The sequence below is a fragment of the Cyprinus carpio genome, chromosome B2, assembly GCF_018340385.1.
Source record: "Cyprinus carpio isolate SPL01 chromosome B2, ASM1834038v1, whole genome shotgun sequence".
Lineage (NCBI taxonomy): Eukaryota > Metazoa > Chordata > Actinopteri > Cypriniformes > Cyprinidae > Cyprinus > Cyprinus carpio.
In genome coordinates, this window is record NC_056598.1 from 3645295 (window position 1) to 3662312 (window position 17018).

The following is a 17018-nucleotide window of genomic DNA, read 5'->3' on the forward strand; positions in this document are numbered from 1 at the left end:
CCAGAATTCCCTGCGTTGCATTTCAAATTTAATGTTTTTTTTTGTTGTTGTTGTTGTTGTTGTTGTTGATGAAATAACTGTTTCTTCTTATTTTTCAGTTTATCAGTTTTGTATATTAGGGTTGTGTGTTACGCCTAATGTTGTTAAATGAATGTTTATTGCATTATTTCAGTTTCAAGTGTGTTACCATGATGGTGTTTAGTGTTTGTGTGAATGACACTGTGGACCTTCTATATGTTATTATTTAAAAGCTGCTTTTGATGGGCTTTGGTTCATCATGTGACTTTTTCATCACCACCTGCATTTGGTCATTATCAGAGTATTACAAAGGTACAAAACAGATTTCAGTACTTCCATAGGTTGGTATATTAATATTATATCAGTTAATGAAATTACGGTATTAACTGTAAATTTATGTTAAAACCGTAAAATCCAAAATGTTGCTACCATATTTTTTACTGTAAAATTCCGGCAACCACAGCTCCTGGTTTTTTACCGTAAATTTTACATTTTTTTTTTTTTTTTTTTTTTTTTTACAATGTACCGTATTGGCAGCACAAAACCATCTGTCTCCTTCCTACTGATGCATCTCTGATCAATCTGATGGACAGAGTCATGCTCTGTGTTCATAAATACAATATCTATCTCTGAAATGCACACACATACACAGATTGAACATAGTGGCAATCTAAAAACACATGATTTTGTACCTGATGACCTGTTGTGCAATTAGTACTCAGTACAAAGAGGTTTTTTTTTCTTGTTTGTGAAAAAAATACCAAAGCAATTTCAAATAATAATAATAATGTAGCATCAGACATATTGTTGAGTGGAGTCAGCCTTGACAGCAGTGACAACCTGTAAGGATTTAACATTCGCTCACTGCCATGCTGACAAGTACACAATTATTCATAATAATCATTCATACGAATGGGAGATGTAATAACACTGATTATTCTGGGTGTAGTCCTACCTAAAATTTAAAAGAGGTAATTGTGTTTTTGATAGAAGTTTTGCAACACTCAATACGTCGGCTTTATAGTTACAGTAAGTTCTTAATAAGTCCTGTCTAACAGTTAAAACAGCCGGTTTGTTTACTTCAGAATGTGCATGTGGACAAGCTGGAAAGTCCAAAAAAAAAAAAAAAAAAAAAAAATTCTGTATTTTTTTTCTTTTCTTTTTTTTTTTCGATTGTATTCCTTTTAAAAAAAAATTGTTATTGAAACATAATTTTATCATACAGTTACCATAACATGAACCATTTAAAATATGCCGAATGGAGAATAAGATTTTAGAGTTGCAGCGAGGGGAAGATTTACCATGAATAAAATCTTGTAATGAAAATAAGCTGTGTGAAGATTCTTCAAAAATTCTCTTTTTTTATGTTCTATGGAAATAACATGGTTTTGGAACTGAATGAGGTTTAGTAAATATTGAAATGGCAAGTTTCCTTTTTGGGTGATCTATTGCTTGAAGAAGTCAAAGGTTTGTCCAGAGATAAAACGTCAATGTAAGATTTATTGCTAGTCTCTATTGACATACTGTACACTCTGTAAGCGGTCTGTCAAATCTATACAGTTTTGGAAAAAGCACACACATAAAAGCATACACATAGCTGAGGTGACTTCATCTTTCAAAAGCCTGAATACTTGACTGCTCTCCATTCTCACACATCCAGGCTTGCCCTCCAGCACTCTGGGTAAAAGGCTAAAAATACTGGGCTGTGAGCCATCGCCAGTAGCCCAGGGATTAGTGGAGCTCAGTGTCTCTGGCAGCTCTCCAGTTCCATAGTAGCTTTTGTGTTTCAGATAGAAGCATGTCTCAAAGACTTCTCAGAGGGCAGACACGATATTTCTGTTTTGTTTCTGTGAGATCTGTCAGTTTGTTCGCAGTTATTTGAATTCTTACAGCCCAGCATGTCTATGGTCTGCATATTATCGGTTGATAATGAACTCTTAATCCTTTTTAAAGGACTGAAGGGTAAATGCACAAATGCAGAAGTTTTGCTTTGGGCCAGAAATAAACCTTATGCATGAAATTTGTAATTAAGTGACAGTAGTTGACTTGAAAGAGAAAAATGACAATAGAAGACTGTATTAGCTATTGTGGCAACAAGTACTTACAGTAAGTAGCATAATGAATGGTATTTTGAAACATGCAATTGAGGTTGTGTAGCTAGAAGTGTTTGTGTTCACATAATTTGGTACAATATGTTTTGGACCTCAAACAATGACTGCATTACTAAAGTTTCAGGCATTGCCATTAGAGTCAATACAGCCATGAACAATACATCTATTTTAAAGCTTTAGTTTAACTGTCATGTCTACTCTCGTGATATTTGATAATAATTAAACAATTGTCACTTTGCAGTTTGTACCAAATGTGTACCTTTAGTATTTCTTTGTTATATATATTTATAAGTTGACTTGTAGTGTTAAACACAGCTGTGTTGCAGAGGGATAAACTGTCATTATAAAATAAGCTATGGATGTGGGTGTTGTTAATATGCCTTTGCAAGTCTTTGCTTGCCTAGTTTCTGTTCCTTAACTTGTCAATAGATGTCAAATTGCTGCAGTAAACAGATTCCTTACACTTAGCTTCAGCTTACAAAGATTGTGTTTGTGTTCATTTAAACATGCTGAACTCATGCCTCGTCAGGGCTCCCGAGAGAAATGTCTCACAGACCTGTTTAAATCTGTGTTATGTGTTCAGAATTTCCCTTTAGTACTTGGAATGAAACCTGTAGACTGTATTTTTGGCTCTCATAACCATATGCATCATATATTTTATTTTGTCAGCTTCTCTGCAGAAGCGTCATTGCATACTTGTTTGCTTATTGAGGTTACACTTACAGTCTGCCTTCTTGTCTGAGCTGTACAAGAAGAAATCACAGTATATTATAGCCACTATATGAGCATGTAGTTATAATGGAAAGATACAGTTTGCTGAGGAATTGAACATTCCTTTTTTCCATTTCCAGAGGACCGTAGTATGCTGGTACGTTGAGGGTGGTCTCTCTGCGAGCCAGGATATTACAGGATCACACAGGCAAGCCACAAGCGTGTCTAATGTCCTAATTGAATTATGCAGTTGCGGTTCCTTGACAGCAAATTATTCGAAAAACCTGAACCCCTTGTGTTTTCAAGAGATGACAAATAATGTAAGACAGCATTTTGGCATACACCTCATAATTAACTTGACTCGAAAATGTTCAGAAGATATCGCCAGGTAGTATGTGACCACATAGGTTAAGCTCATTCATGAAGTGATCAAGAACTTTGTGGTCATTGCTGAGCACCCACACATTCGCTTAAAGAATTCCTGGGAAAAGCAGCTGAAGTTACTCTTTTCCCCCCCGCCTCAGAATTCCCCCATTTTGTCAACCAGATCTCACAACAAGCCTGAAGGTTACAACTTAATAAAAACACAAGTGGACCCCCTTATATTTTTGCATGAAGTCACCTTTAAGCAACTGAATAAACATCATGTTTTTTCTGTGTCATGATTTCCTTATGCGGCAGCTCCTTTTCAAGCTCAGAATATATTGCATGAACGTTTGGAAATTTAGCTGCATGCAAAAATGTCTTGACATCCTCAGCAAAATTACATTAAAGTGATCACAGCAGAATACCCCCAGTGCTGTCATTAATATCAACATCTGCTGCTCTGTTGATCTATGTTTTCTGGGCAACCCCTAGGTTGGAGTTAATAATAGCCAGTAACTATATTAGGAGACAAAGTGGCAGATTTAAAGCTATAATCTTCACTGTAATAACATATGTGTTTTAAGACCCGAGTCTGTGAGTTTTGTAAATCCATTTATTCCTCTGCCTCTCACTGAATGTGTAAAAGGAACCCAGAAATTGCACATAATGAGCTACTGCCCTGCCAGTGCTGTCAACTGGTGTGACCAAATGGTCATTAGCTGACAGTCTTGTCCCCTGTATGTGTTATGAAAGTAACTCTCAGCTCTCCTCGTCACAAACCGCAGAATGCTGGTTAGATGTTCGCCAGCTATGCGGCAGACCCAGCCAGCGTGTTTTATGCTTGCATGCTCTAAAATAAACTGACAAAAGAGGTGCTGCTCCATCGCATGCTGCCTACACCATGTGATATTGGCTAAATACTGGTAAATAAGTATATGTGTCGTTCATTGTTCTTAGTTTGTTATTATTACTATTATTGTTGTTAATTCTTAGGGTTAGGGATTTGAACAAACCCCCAATTTGGTGAGTGATAAAAGTGACTGTGACGTGGAATACAGGCAAGTATGGTGACCCATACTCAGAATTCGTGCTCTGCATTTAACCCATCCAAAGTGCACACACACACAGCAGTGAACACACACACACCGTGAACACACACCCGGAGCAGTGGGCAGCCATTTATGCTGCGGTGCCTGGGGAGCAGTTGGGGGTTCGGTGCCGTTCTCAAGGACACCTCAGTCGTGGTTTTGACGGCCTGAGACTCGAACCCACAACCTTAGGGTTAGGTGTCAAACTCTCTAACCTTTAGGCCGCGACTTCCACCTGTCACAATAAATCTGTCTGTCTAAACAAAGTCATAGAGATTTGGCTGTTGTTGCCACCTAGCAACCAATCAACATTTCAGGTCTTGAAACAAGTCTTCAAACAAGATGATGAGCTGAATCAGGTGTGTTTGATTAGGGAAACGTCCAAAATGTGTACTTTTGAACAGTGTTGGGAACCACTTCCCAAACTTTGGAAACCCTGTTTAGCTTTGTTTTCCATAGGGAATTAGACATTTGAGAACATTAACCACGTCAGAATTCATTCTTGCTATCGAGCTGACAGGACGCACATAAAAAGTGCCCAAAGCACCCCTCATTCATTTTTCATTCAGGCTTGTCCTTTCACTTATTTAATTATAGTAGTTTCTATTTGTCTGGACTGTGATAGTATCACATTTAAGACATGGTCACACTTTGTGCTCCTTTTACTTCTATTCATTCACATACAGACAAGAGAGAGCAACACAAAGAATTGTGGCGTTATACTGTGTAGGAAAGTTGAGGTTTGGTGAAGTTCAATTTTGATGTAGGACCAATAGACAATCCAAACATCAAAGAGCGACCTCTTGGCTTAATGAAAATATTCAAGCTGCAAAGGTTTGCAGTGTTATGCATAGATTATGTATTTTCACATTTGGAATTTATTAATGTTTATGTGTTGCATTATTTTTTAAAAACTGTAGCCCTGGAGTGTGACATCATATCCTGTTCATTGCAGTTTCTGTAAAAATGTAGCAATTTTACAGTCCAGTGTGACTTGCTTCACACACTTTTACATAAAAGTGCAATATTTCATGAATGCACAAAAAGGCTTATTAATCTATAATAACTATTGTCAGTATTGGACCTATATACTTTGATATGATATTCCACACAATCAGTTTTGTTTTGGAAGGGTGCCACTATAAACTAATAAACCTATGGGTCAACCTCTGGAGCTTATCAGCTCATCAAAGTTTGAATTGGCATTACTTGATTAAGAACAGCTGTAATTTCAGAAAATAATATAAGAAAGAAAAAAAGTGTAAATTTGGGACCAGAATTTTCTTATACAACTTTGTCCCCAGTGCTTGTTATTGATGAGTGACGTGCTCTGATTTGTCAAGTTGAAACACATTGTGTTGTGGTGCTTATGTGAGTGCTGTGAACGTGATTTTGGCTCTTAACATTTTCCTGTTATAAAAATTAGGTCCAGTGGCATTACAATATACAGACCCCTCAGTACAAAGTTGTATGTATACCCCATTTCACTTGCAAAATAGCAATATAAACTTCAATAGATGACAAATTGATTTTATGTATGGGATTTTTTTTTCTTTGAACGTGCATTGGCAAAACAAACAGCTTGGCTCAATGTGTGCAAACACTAGGATTAGGGATTGGTGGAACTTTCAATATCTTATACCATGGTACAGTATGAATACATTTATATCACAATAATGGTATTGCATATCACAGTAAATGTAAATGCAATAACGGTCTGTATATGAAATTATTTTCTACTTTTGGACTTGTCTATGTTTGCGACACACCTCTTTCTAAATGGTAGACACGTCTTATCTGGCCTTTTAACAATTCCTCAGTAACGGTGATTGTATTTGTCTCTCTTGTAGGCTAACAGGTAATGAACCCCTGTCCATTTTGCCACTGAGCTCACAGCCAGACGAAAGGGCGGGCAAGGCGCACTACAAGCTGTGTGATCGACTCAAACTGGAGAAGAAACAGCGCAGAATGTGCAGACGGGACCCTGGCGTGGCCGAGACTCTAATGGAGGCCATCAGCATGAGTGCCTTAGAGTGCCAGTATCAGTTCCGCTTTGAGAGATGGAACTGCACCTTGGAGGGCCGCTACAGGGCTAACATTTTAAAGAGGGGTAAGAAGTGTGCGATCTATACAATGCCATGGTTTACTGACTATAAGTATCTTTGCAAGTAAAAGTCAACTTATTCTACTAAGCCTAACCATAACCTAATAGTCTAATAGTCTAATAGTCTGTTTATACAACACCGTTTTCAACTAAAAACCTTTTATGCCTTTTGGCCGTTCATTTACATGATAACAGCATTTTGGAAGTCTGAAAATGGCAACCCAGGCTCACTGAAAATACGTGCTTGTCGCGACGTTGATATTACGTACCTTATTGCATATTTTGCCCAGTTTCGACATGAAAGGTCCAGTGAGAAAGGCTAAAACGTGTGTTCAATACCTGACTGTGGCCACATTTTTATTACGTTGATACACGTATTGCGGCATTTTTCTAGCGTAGCTTCAGGCACGTATTGGAGCAGTTCAGAATTCAAGTGTCTGGGGAGTGTCGCCGAAAAAGGTTAATGCCCTATCGTGTTGGAAATACTCCCTACAACAAACCCAACCCTAAACCTAACTGATCGAAAGAAAAAGTGGTATAAAAACACATCCGCTGATGCAACTGTGCTATTTTAACTTCCTTCTACGCAGGTTTAAGCTGTTTTGTTGAACCGTAGTTTCACGGGACTGTACCGGTGAACCTCCGTACCGGAGCGCTTCACTTCACGAGTGCAACGCTGTATCGCGTGAGCTACCAAGTAACTACTACATTATAAAACCCTGACATGTGAAGCTGTATATGTGATGCTAATGTTAAAAAGATTATTTTTTTTACAAATCTCACAGCATGTAAGAATTGTTTTGAAGTCATAACACAATGTTGTGCAGGAATTGTGCGAAAATTAGGCTTTCTTAGGAAAAAAGTTTATAGGTACATTTTTTGAGTTGTGCAGAAATCTAGGAAGAGGCACGTATTTCCAATGAGCCTGAGTAGGAAAATGCAAACTTTTGAAATAGGGTTGAATGCAAATTTTTGAAAACAAAACCAGTATAGTTTTCTTATAAACTATAAAAATGTGAATTTGTGCACAGGAATTATGTGTTTAGTCTATAGGCATGCGTGAGTTTCTTTATGCATAAGTATTGCCAGCTACTGGCCTGGCATGCTTAATACAGCATTTCAGTCGTTTTTAGATCCATGAGAACAGGGATAGTTTTCACAAAGTTGTCACCTGAGAAACTTTTCAAAAATGCAAAGGAATTTTTTTTTTTTTTTTTCATTTTATAGTACATTGTTGTCTTGTAAATGTATCCTTAGCTGACAGGTAGTTGGAAAATTAATGGTTAGTAGAATGTCTAATGAGGACTATCAAAATAAAATTAAATTGCGTACGATACTTTTTTTTACAGTTTACATTTTTTTTTTCAGGTTTCTTTGATGAACATGAAGTATTTATTTGAAAACAGAAATCTTTTGTAACATCATAAATGCCTTTACTGTTATTTTTGATTCGTTTAATGTGTCCTTGCTGAACAAAAGTAAGTGCAAGGGGGGCTTGGAACTGCTACTAGCATTCTCTGTAAAATCACAAGATTGAAGGTCAGGAATGAACTATTGGCTGCCTCATAATCTCCATGTTCCTCACAGGCTTCAAGGAGACGGCATTCCTCTATGCCATCTCTTCAGCAGGCCTGACCCACGCCATGGCCAAAGCCTGCAGCGCTGGCCGCATGGAGCGCTGCACCTGTGACGAGGCTCCTGATCTGGAGAACCGCAAGGCTTGGCAGTGGGGAGGCTGTGGAGACAACCTCAAGTACAGCAACAAATTTGTCAAAGACTTCCTGGGTAAGAGGTCCAACAAGGATCTCCGCGCCCGGATAGATATGCACAACAGCAATGTAGGAATGAAGGTAAGCTGCTAAGATATATTAAAAAGTATGGGGATCATGGGAATTATAAATAATGTGGGAAATGTTATGCAACAGAAACATGCATGAGAAACGTGGAGTTATCTGCATATGGTATACTGTAAAGAAGGTGATTGTATCATTTATCTTTCTTGCTTTCTTGCTTTCTTTTTCTCTGTGGTTAAATGTTCAGCTTCATAAATTCTTTAGGGTCACTCAAATAGTCTTTAAAGGTCCCATTTTAAATCACTTAAATTGGCTATTTAATTCAGTAATTTATAATAAGTGCCCATTAATCAAGGTTAGGTTTCCCTTACAGACTAAAGAGCACTAAGTTTGTCCAAGTCTTCCATTGTTTCTGGTAAGAGAAAGAGCCGAGGTAACATTGAGGCCCTTGTAAGAGTAAAAAAAAGACCCATAACTGAGAGCCAAAGTAAACTACAGGTCTGGCACCAATAGATTGTCTCATATTGTTAGTTTTAGTTGTAGAATGAATATAAATTACAGCAGTGCTCAGCAGACTTGCCCTCTTTGCTCAGTCCATCTCAAGTAGTCGTCCTCAGGCCATTTCGTCTGCGATAAGAGATTTACAGCACTGCATATTTTGGTCCATCTGCACATGTAAGGAGGTGTACGGGGTTTGGGGTCAAATCCCATATGGAGAACAAACTTGGAATGTGCTAGCCTCGGCATCACCTGCATTTTAAAGCTGACGTTACACATTTTCCTCTCCTTCCATTGTGGTGGATTTGCAGTTTCTGTTGAACTAGTCTACCACTTGTTTAACACAAAATGTCCAGACAGCACCTTTTATATGCTTACCTTAAAGTTTACTTTCTTACAGAAATGTTGAATGGATCAAACGCTGTGGTTGGTAGTGCTCTCTGCATAACGTGAAATTTAAGTACCTCTGTCAGTTGGTCAAATTTTGGAAACTCATCCATCGACAATGCTTGTACAATCAAACTTTTGCATTTCTTCCCAATTTGAAACATTTCACATTGACACTCATTTCAGAACCTTGATGTCTTTTTTCAAAACTTTAGTCACAAAACTCAAAACGATCATCATTGGTAACACAGGCTGTTCAGTGCTCAATTTTGCATTGTGCATTCATATCTTTAAAGAAAATGATCACTTTCTGATTCACTGGTTCTATTAATTTATTATGAAATTTCCTAGAAACTTAATTTCACCCATACACAAGATAGTAAGATAGTTTTACTGTGTAGTTATTTGTACAATCATTTGCACAAAATATGTGATGCACATTTAATTATGGCACTGTATAAATGCATCACTGTAAACACTGTATTCTAGTAGAGAGAATACTACAGTCAGTGGAATCTTAAAAAAAATTCTACATGAAATATACAGTATTGATTAAATACAACCAAATCATAACATTGGTTCTTTAAATCATGGCAAAAATGAGTAGCTAGGGGGGAAAAAGCAAAATAAAGAATTGAATGACTGCAATTATTATTATTATTATTTTAAAAACATTTAATTTAATGTGTCCTTATTATAGTGTAATTATACATTTGGAATATTAATTAACAACATGTACTTAGGTTTGGTTTGGCACAAAATTTACTGTTATTAATTTAGTAAATAGATGCATTATGGGATCTGTTAACACTTAATTTAAAGTGTCCTTGTTTTACATTGTATTGACAAGAACACTTTTAAATAAAGTGTTAACAAATCTCGTTATCCTGAAGGAATATTCTTTGTCATTTTCCATTAAACTATGCATTAAGAGCAATACAACAGTTACATATCAATTTGAGCAGTTGTTTTGATTGATAGTTAGATAATAATAATAATAATAATAATGAAATGAATCATCTTAACAACTCATCAACAGTCATCTCAGATGTATTTTGAAATGTTACAGTTTCTACAATCCTTACGACCCATTTCAGTTCTTAGTTCTTAGGTCACTTTTTCAAAACTCTTCACACAGTGAGCACAACAGCAGTCTATGTGGGCTAAACTGTGGATCATTTATCATTGCTTTGGCACAAACTGCATTCAATGACTACAGCTTTCAAATTACATGAATTCTTCACTTACTCAAACACAACCACCGCCAAAACTACCTACCTACAGGAAAATTTGCACGTTTATATAATATTTTCGAAACGGTTGAACATAAGTTTAAAACCAAACATAATACGGAACTGAATAAGAAAGAAATTTACTACATTTCTAGAATGCTACCATATTGAAAGACATTCTACTAAAAAAAAAAAAAATACTGTCAAAACAATTAGATGTAGTTGAACACCCAAATAGGTGTTAGACTTTTAATAAATTAATACAAACTTTGTGATGATTTTGTACTGTTGATGTGATAAAATGTGTCCTAATGATTATAAAACTCAGTAAATTGTGTTATTTTAAATAGGTGATTTTAGTTCAATGAACAAATGAGCTGAGGTTTTTGTGTGATGTGTCCAAGCATTTGGAGAAAGGTTGTGAGTTTTGTTGTTAAAGATGTAAAAAATAAAAAGGTTCTGACATTAGTGACAATAAGAGCTGTAAAAAACTGTAATATTTAGTATACATCTATGTGGAGCAAGATGCAATTTCACAAAGGGGCTACGCAGTGTGATGCAACATAAACAGGAACAAATGTTGTGTGTCATAGCTAGGTCAGGCCATGCATAGAACTGAATTAGCAATGAAGACATTGGATTTATGGTTTCTCGCTTTAGCAGTATCCGTTTGTTAAAAACACTCATTGTGTCAATGTTTTGTTTCAAAATTATAACATTTTCTATTTTGTATTTGTATTGTGTAAACTATATGCCACCCATACTGGTAAACTCAAGAACGACAATTTTTAACATAAATAATAATATATTATACTGTACTCTATTGCATATATCATTATAAAACCCACATATATATCATATTATCATATTTTTTTAATACATTTTAAATATTTGTAATATTTAAATACAATATTAAAAAACATCAATAAGCCTTCACTTTGCGTCTTGGTGCGTCTTACATATTTGGTCAACCTTTTCTTAAAACTGTATATAACTGACATATTTTAAAGCACAGCTTTTTAATGTCAGCTGATGTTGCTTTTGATAAAACCAAAATTACGGCAATTAGGTAAGAATGACGATAATGCCCTACTCCTCAATGGCCTGTATTATATCTTCGGTCTTTGGTTAAAAGCAATCAAAATATGTGGGAACATCAAAGTCACTGCCTCAATGTGCTTTTGAAATACTTGTTTTGTAAATAGCATTGCCCATCTGTTTAACTGACCTATACAGATTTTTCAATACGAGGGGCAACATAAGGGTTCGGTAAACACTGTACTTACTGCGTCTTTGATGTATTGCAGCCGAGCGCTGTGCTGTGTCTGCTGAGATAATTGGAGATGTAAATGTTGATGTTTGGTAAAAATCTCGAATGTAATCCCTTTGATGTGTGTAGTCTGACTGCTTTTAACATTTGTCCCGCACAGGTGATCAAGGCAGGGGTGGAGACCACCTGTAAGTGTCACGGAGTTTCGGGATCGTGTACTGTGCAAACATGCTGGAGGCAGCTGGCACCCTTCCATGAAATCGGCAAGCAGCTTAAGCAGCGTTACGAGACTTCAATCAGAGTGGTCAACCCCTCGAATGATGCGACTGGGGAGGGTGAGATCTCCCAGACCAGATCCCAGGGGCAGCAGCCCTCTCCAGGCCCTCGAACGGAACTCATTCCCCGCACCTCTGACCTTCTTCACATCGAGGACTCGCCAAGCTTTTGCAGGCCAAGCAAGTATTCGTCAGGCACCATGGCCCGCAAATGCTACAAGGATAAGAACTGTGAGGCCATCTGCTGCGGCCGGGGCCACAACACTCAGAGCCGGGTGGTGACGAGACCGTGTCAGTGCCAGGTGCGCTGGTGCTGCTATGTTGAATGCAAACAGTGCACACAAAGAGAGGAGGTTTACACCTGTAAGGGGTAAAACCGTCACGACCATGCAGAATATCTCTCACCAGTCTGAATGAGTGGAAGGCAAAAAGAGAGGAGACGTGACAAGTTGTCCTGGTTTGGGGAACAGTCTCAAGGACATCAAACTAGTTGAAAGCACTTTTTTGAGAGGTTTTGCGGGGCATTTTTTCTGTTTTCCATGTGGAGCAGTGTGAAAGCTGTGTAATATACCAAGCCTAAGGGAATGGTCTACAGCTTTGAGAGACACCTTGGAACTAGATTAAACATTTCATGGAGTAATTTGTCTGCCAAGATATCAGTCAGCAGTGAAGTCCAGTCTTGGACAGACAATTGTTTGTCCAATTATTTGACAGTCTCTGAATAATAGCTTCAAGCCGTACGTGTAAGAGTATGTGTTCGTATGTGACTTAATTCCAAGTTGGAGACAGAATTTGCAATGAAAAATTGGTGGCGTCAGATTTATTCTACATGCACATGTATCCTACACCCACACAAGAGTGTGTATGCATATGTACATAGATAAAATTACATTATAAATCTATTATATACACCACTTATCTGAGTATGTTAAATAACCACTAACCACACAAATGTTTTATTGTTTGTGTGCTTGCATTCACTTTGTGTTGTAATTCTCTTCGACAAGGCCCTTAGGAAAGCAATACTTTTTTTATTTGTGTTCTTCTGTGGATATAATTTATGGAACATCTCAAGGAACGGTCCTTGCATGGAAGGAAAATGTGCTTTTCCTTCCTTTTTGTTTTTTATTTTATTTTATTTTTGCTTGACAGAGGAAATCTTTGCCAGTCTATTTAAGATCTAACTCGGCCTTAAACCAACTCTACAAATGATTGTTCAGGGAACAAGTGAAACCACTATGCGCCGTTGGATGGTAAAGAAATCTCAGAGATATCGCAAGGAGCGTTAGTCTCCATGATTTAGACTTCCACTTGACTTAAATTTGTCCATCCAGCTGCTGATTTATTGCAGCAGTGCTTTTCTGGACAATGCTGGTTAAATATGAAATATGGCATGATTCATGGCCACTTTACATTCTGTCAGTTTAACAGACAGCTGGAGGGAGCAAATAAGAGTTGAGAATAAACATGACCGCAAATGTGAGACTTAAATTTGCATTGCAACAAAAAAATATTTTTTGTAATTTCCCCTTTTTGCATTGTATTTCTAGGGGGGAATAATTAACCTCAGAGCTGATCTAATACATTTCCCAGCAGATATTGATGTTGGAAAATTACCGTGAATGTTTTTTTACATTTAAGTGTGGATGATGTACTGCTTGACTGTGGTTCTCTTTGTCACATTGTTAACTTTTACTCAGAAATTTATGATGAATAACCATCTTGGACAAATGCCCATGCATGTTAATCCAAAATGACTGTTTCACTGAATCTATTCACAATTGTGAAAAGGCTGGACATGACATATTTTTATGACTATATGGACGTAGAAATCCATTTATCTCTATTGTAAAATATAAACACTGAAATTCCATATTTTTGAAAATTACTTAACATAACAGCCTGCATGGAGAATGCGCTGTGTGACCAAATGACAGGATCTAAGTTTCTGATCAGACTTTTAATCATTTAAACGCTCTGTCAGTTTAGTGGCAGCACAAACATATGACTTTGCATTCAGATCGCCAAACTCTGTTGAGATCCACATAGTGTAAATACAATATAAAGAAATTAAGATATGACAAAATATATATGAATGAATTATATATGCTTTTTTAATATTTTTAGTCTAGTGTGAATGAACTACTGAGTGAGAGACCGACAACAAGAAAAATGGCACCATTCACGCACTGAAGTTTGGAAGCTCTTTTATTTATTTATGTAATTTTTTTAAAAAGTTGTAAATAGCTATGGTTATGTTCCTGTGGCATACAGACAAAAGTGAGGCACATGCATACGGCTTTTGGACAGAAGTTTCCAGAATAAAGATGTTTAGACCTGTCTGGCTAAGTAGAGGTACGTTAAAGTTCAAATTCAAACTCAAATTTTTTTTTTTTTTTCAAACTTTTTATGAAGTGCCAAGTTCAGTGCTTTGTAAATAAATGTTACAATTTTTACGTAATGATCCTTAATAGATCTCTGTGAAAAGTATGCATCATCTGGAAAGCACTGTATTTTATGTTATTTGTGTCAAATCTTTAAATAAGCAAATTTTCTTTTTAATTTTTTATCAAATGTTGCAGAAACATCTGATAGATAATTCAATAAGGAAAGTTTTGGTGTTGTATTGAAGATGGGCAAATGCTCAACTAAAAAGTCATTTACATAAACAGACAGAACTACAAAAAAAAAAAAAATGATAGTAAAATAATCTTAAAACAAGACACATTTACTTTTGCAATTTTGTGTTAGATCTAAGACTTTCTGCTTCTCAAGTAAGGATGGTCATATATTTGCCATGAGAGAAACAAAAATGCTGATACTTCACATTAATATTAAGAAGAAAAAAATAATAATAATAATAAGTGAGGATTTTGATGCAAATGTTGAATACAAAAACCAAGGGGTGCAGGAAATAATTCTGTCTGAGAAGGGATTCAATTTTTCTTTCATTTAAAGTAACGAGCTGAATTCCAAATAGTTATTTGATGGGAAAAGACATGCCAATTAAAGAATGCATGGAAACATAAACATAGACTTTAGCACGCTAAATGGAAACCATAATGGCTATGCCGAGTTTTTCACCAGTCATGTTGTCTGCCCACAGCAGAAGTGAACAGAAAACAGCAATGACATGCATATAAGATTCAATTCTCCTCAGCTGCCCTTTCACATCTGTCCTGATTCAGTAAATATGCTGACAAACAATGTAGATATCACATATAGTTGCATTTTTGGCATGCTGCATGTTCTCAGTAATCAGTAATATATATATATATATATATATATATATATATATATATATATATATATATATATATATATATATATATATATATATATATTAAAATATATATATATTTTTTTTCATTGACAGAAGGCATTGTGAAAGTATATGTTATAAGTTTCTTAGTGTTGTTGTCTTGGTTCCTTATTATTACTTTCCAATGCAACCTGTATAAATGTATTTGGTAGGAAAAATGGACACAGAGACAAACTATAACTTATTTTGAAATGTTTTATGAGCATGTGTTAATTGTACATTTTGTAAAGTTCAAGATGATTTTCTATATATTTTCTCTGTCTTGCATTTGGCTTGTAATTGGATATTTGCTTTCAGGGGTTGAGGTATACGTTTTTTTTCTTTTCTCCTACACATAATTGCTCCCGATGGTTGAAAGAAAACATTTCCCCCCAAGATAAAGAACAATGCAAACCCTCTAAAATTCAGTTCCACTTCTATGTCTGAAGTGCAACTTTGTCCTTATTTATTATAAGGAACGTATACCAAAGATTAACAATATTTAGTATGTAAACAATGCAAACCTACAACACCCACAATAAGACTATACATGTCCCAGTTAGCTGTAGCAATCTCATCATTTGTAGCATAAAGGCTGTAAAATATTATACTATTTTATACTATTTTGCTGATTATATGAAATAAACATAACTAGCAAGTCACTTGACAGTTTTAGACCTACATTCATTGAGAGTGGAACGCAGATACTTAGCAATGAACAAATTCACAGTAATTTTTTTCCATAAATTCTTATGGCTTGGTCACTATTCTGATATTTGTCAGGGTTTGTGCAATGCTGTAACTATTAAAAGGCATTCTTTTTCTTTTAAGGGCAGATTTTTTTTGTCAGTAGTTTGTCTTTGTCCACTTTTTCTTGTCTTATGGGAAACTATTTTCCTCTAAATTATTTTCCTCTACCTCATGTGTATAGCTTGTAGGTATAAACTGATCATGAATGACTGGTAAGAATGTATTTAAGTTATTTAACATCTTTGTATAACAAAGGCAAGAAAATCTGAAAATAAAAGAGTTTTTAAAAGAATTTTGAGATTTTGTGTTTCTGATTTTACAGGAGTTTAGATGTAGGTTTTTCATTTATCTGAAAACCGGTGATCAGAAATTACTAATTTATCTTGGTGAAATCAACTTTAAAATAAAGAAATATGACTAAATGTAATCCTCTCTGCTGGTTAAAAACCCCTTTGGGTTCTGTTAGATTTCATTCAGCTATATTATATTTTCATTATTAAAAAAATAACCTATGCTGGCAGGTTAACATGTAATATGATATTACAAACCTTCTGGTCTTTTACTGACCCCCTTTCCTCTGAAATTTGGTAAAGCTACACAATCAAGTGTAAAGACGTCATCAAGGAACTGGGAACATGAAACTGATCAACATGGTGTGTCGCAGTTTCCTGTTCTTGTCTTTATCCTATTTGGGGGGAACAGAGATTAATTACATGCAGGAAACAGCTGTCCCAAGGTGCTTTTTTCAATGACAGATTTCTGTAATGACTTTATATTTAATGGCTTTCATATCTGTAGCAAAGTTCACAACCTTGGTTCAGTTAAAGCCATCCGTTTCAAACTCCTGCTGGAATAGCATCTTCCAATGTCCGGCTGTAATCGGGGATGGGGTTGAGACTGTTGCCACCAGAGATGTAATTAGGGAGAATTGGTGAGCTGAGAGGAAGATGTACATCTGGGCAGATGGATAAGACATGGGGGGAAAAATATAAAGTATACAATTTCATCATTTGTAACATAATTTTGACATGTCTTGGTACCAAGTCCTACAATGATTTGTAAAATATAAAACAGCAGAACAGCATGTATATGCACCTCTCTACTTACACGTTTT

At 36.0% G+C, this 17018-nt stretch overlaps 1 protein-coding gene across 1 annotated transcript in view; it reads left to right on the forward strand.

Moving 5' to 3' along the window:
• The window catches only part of LOC109099171 (protein Wnt-9a-like), a 32252-nt gene extending 18511 nt beyond the window's left edge, over positions 1 to 13741 (forward strand). Inside the window, exons 2-4 of the mRNA XM_042717770.1 lie at positions 6145 to 6404; positions 7986 to 8248; positions 11739 to 13741. Coding sequence (XP_042573704.1) covers positions 6145 to 6404; positions 7986 to 8248; positions 11739 to 12227 — 1012 coding nt within the window. The 3' untranslated portion in view covers positions 12228 to 13741. The remainder of the gene's footprint in view (positions 1 to 6144; positions 6405 to 7985; positions 8249 to 11738) is intronic.
• The last annotated feature ends 3277 nt before the right edge of the window (positions 13742 to 17018 follow it).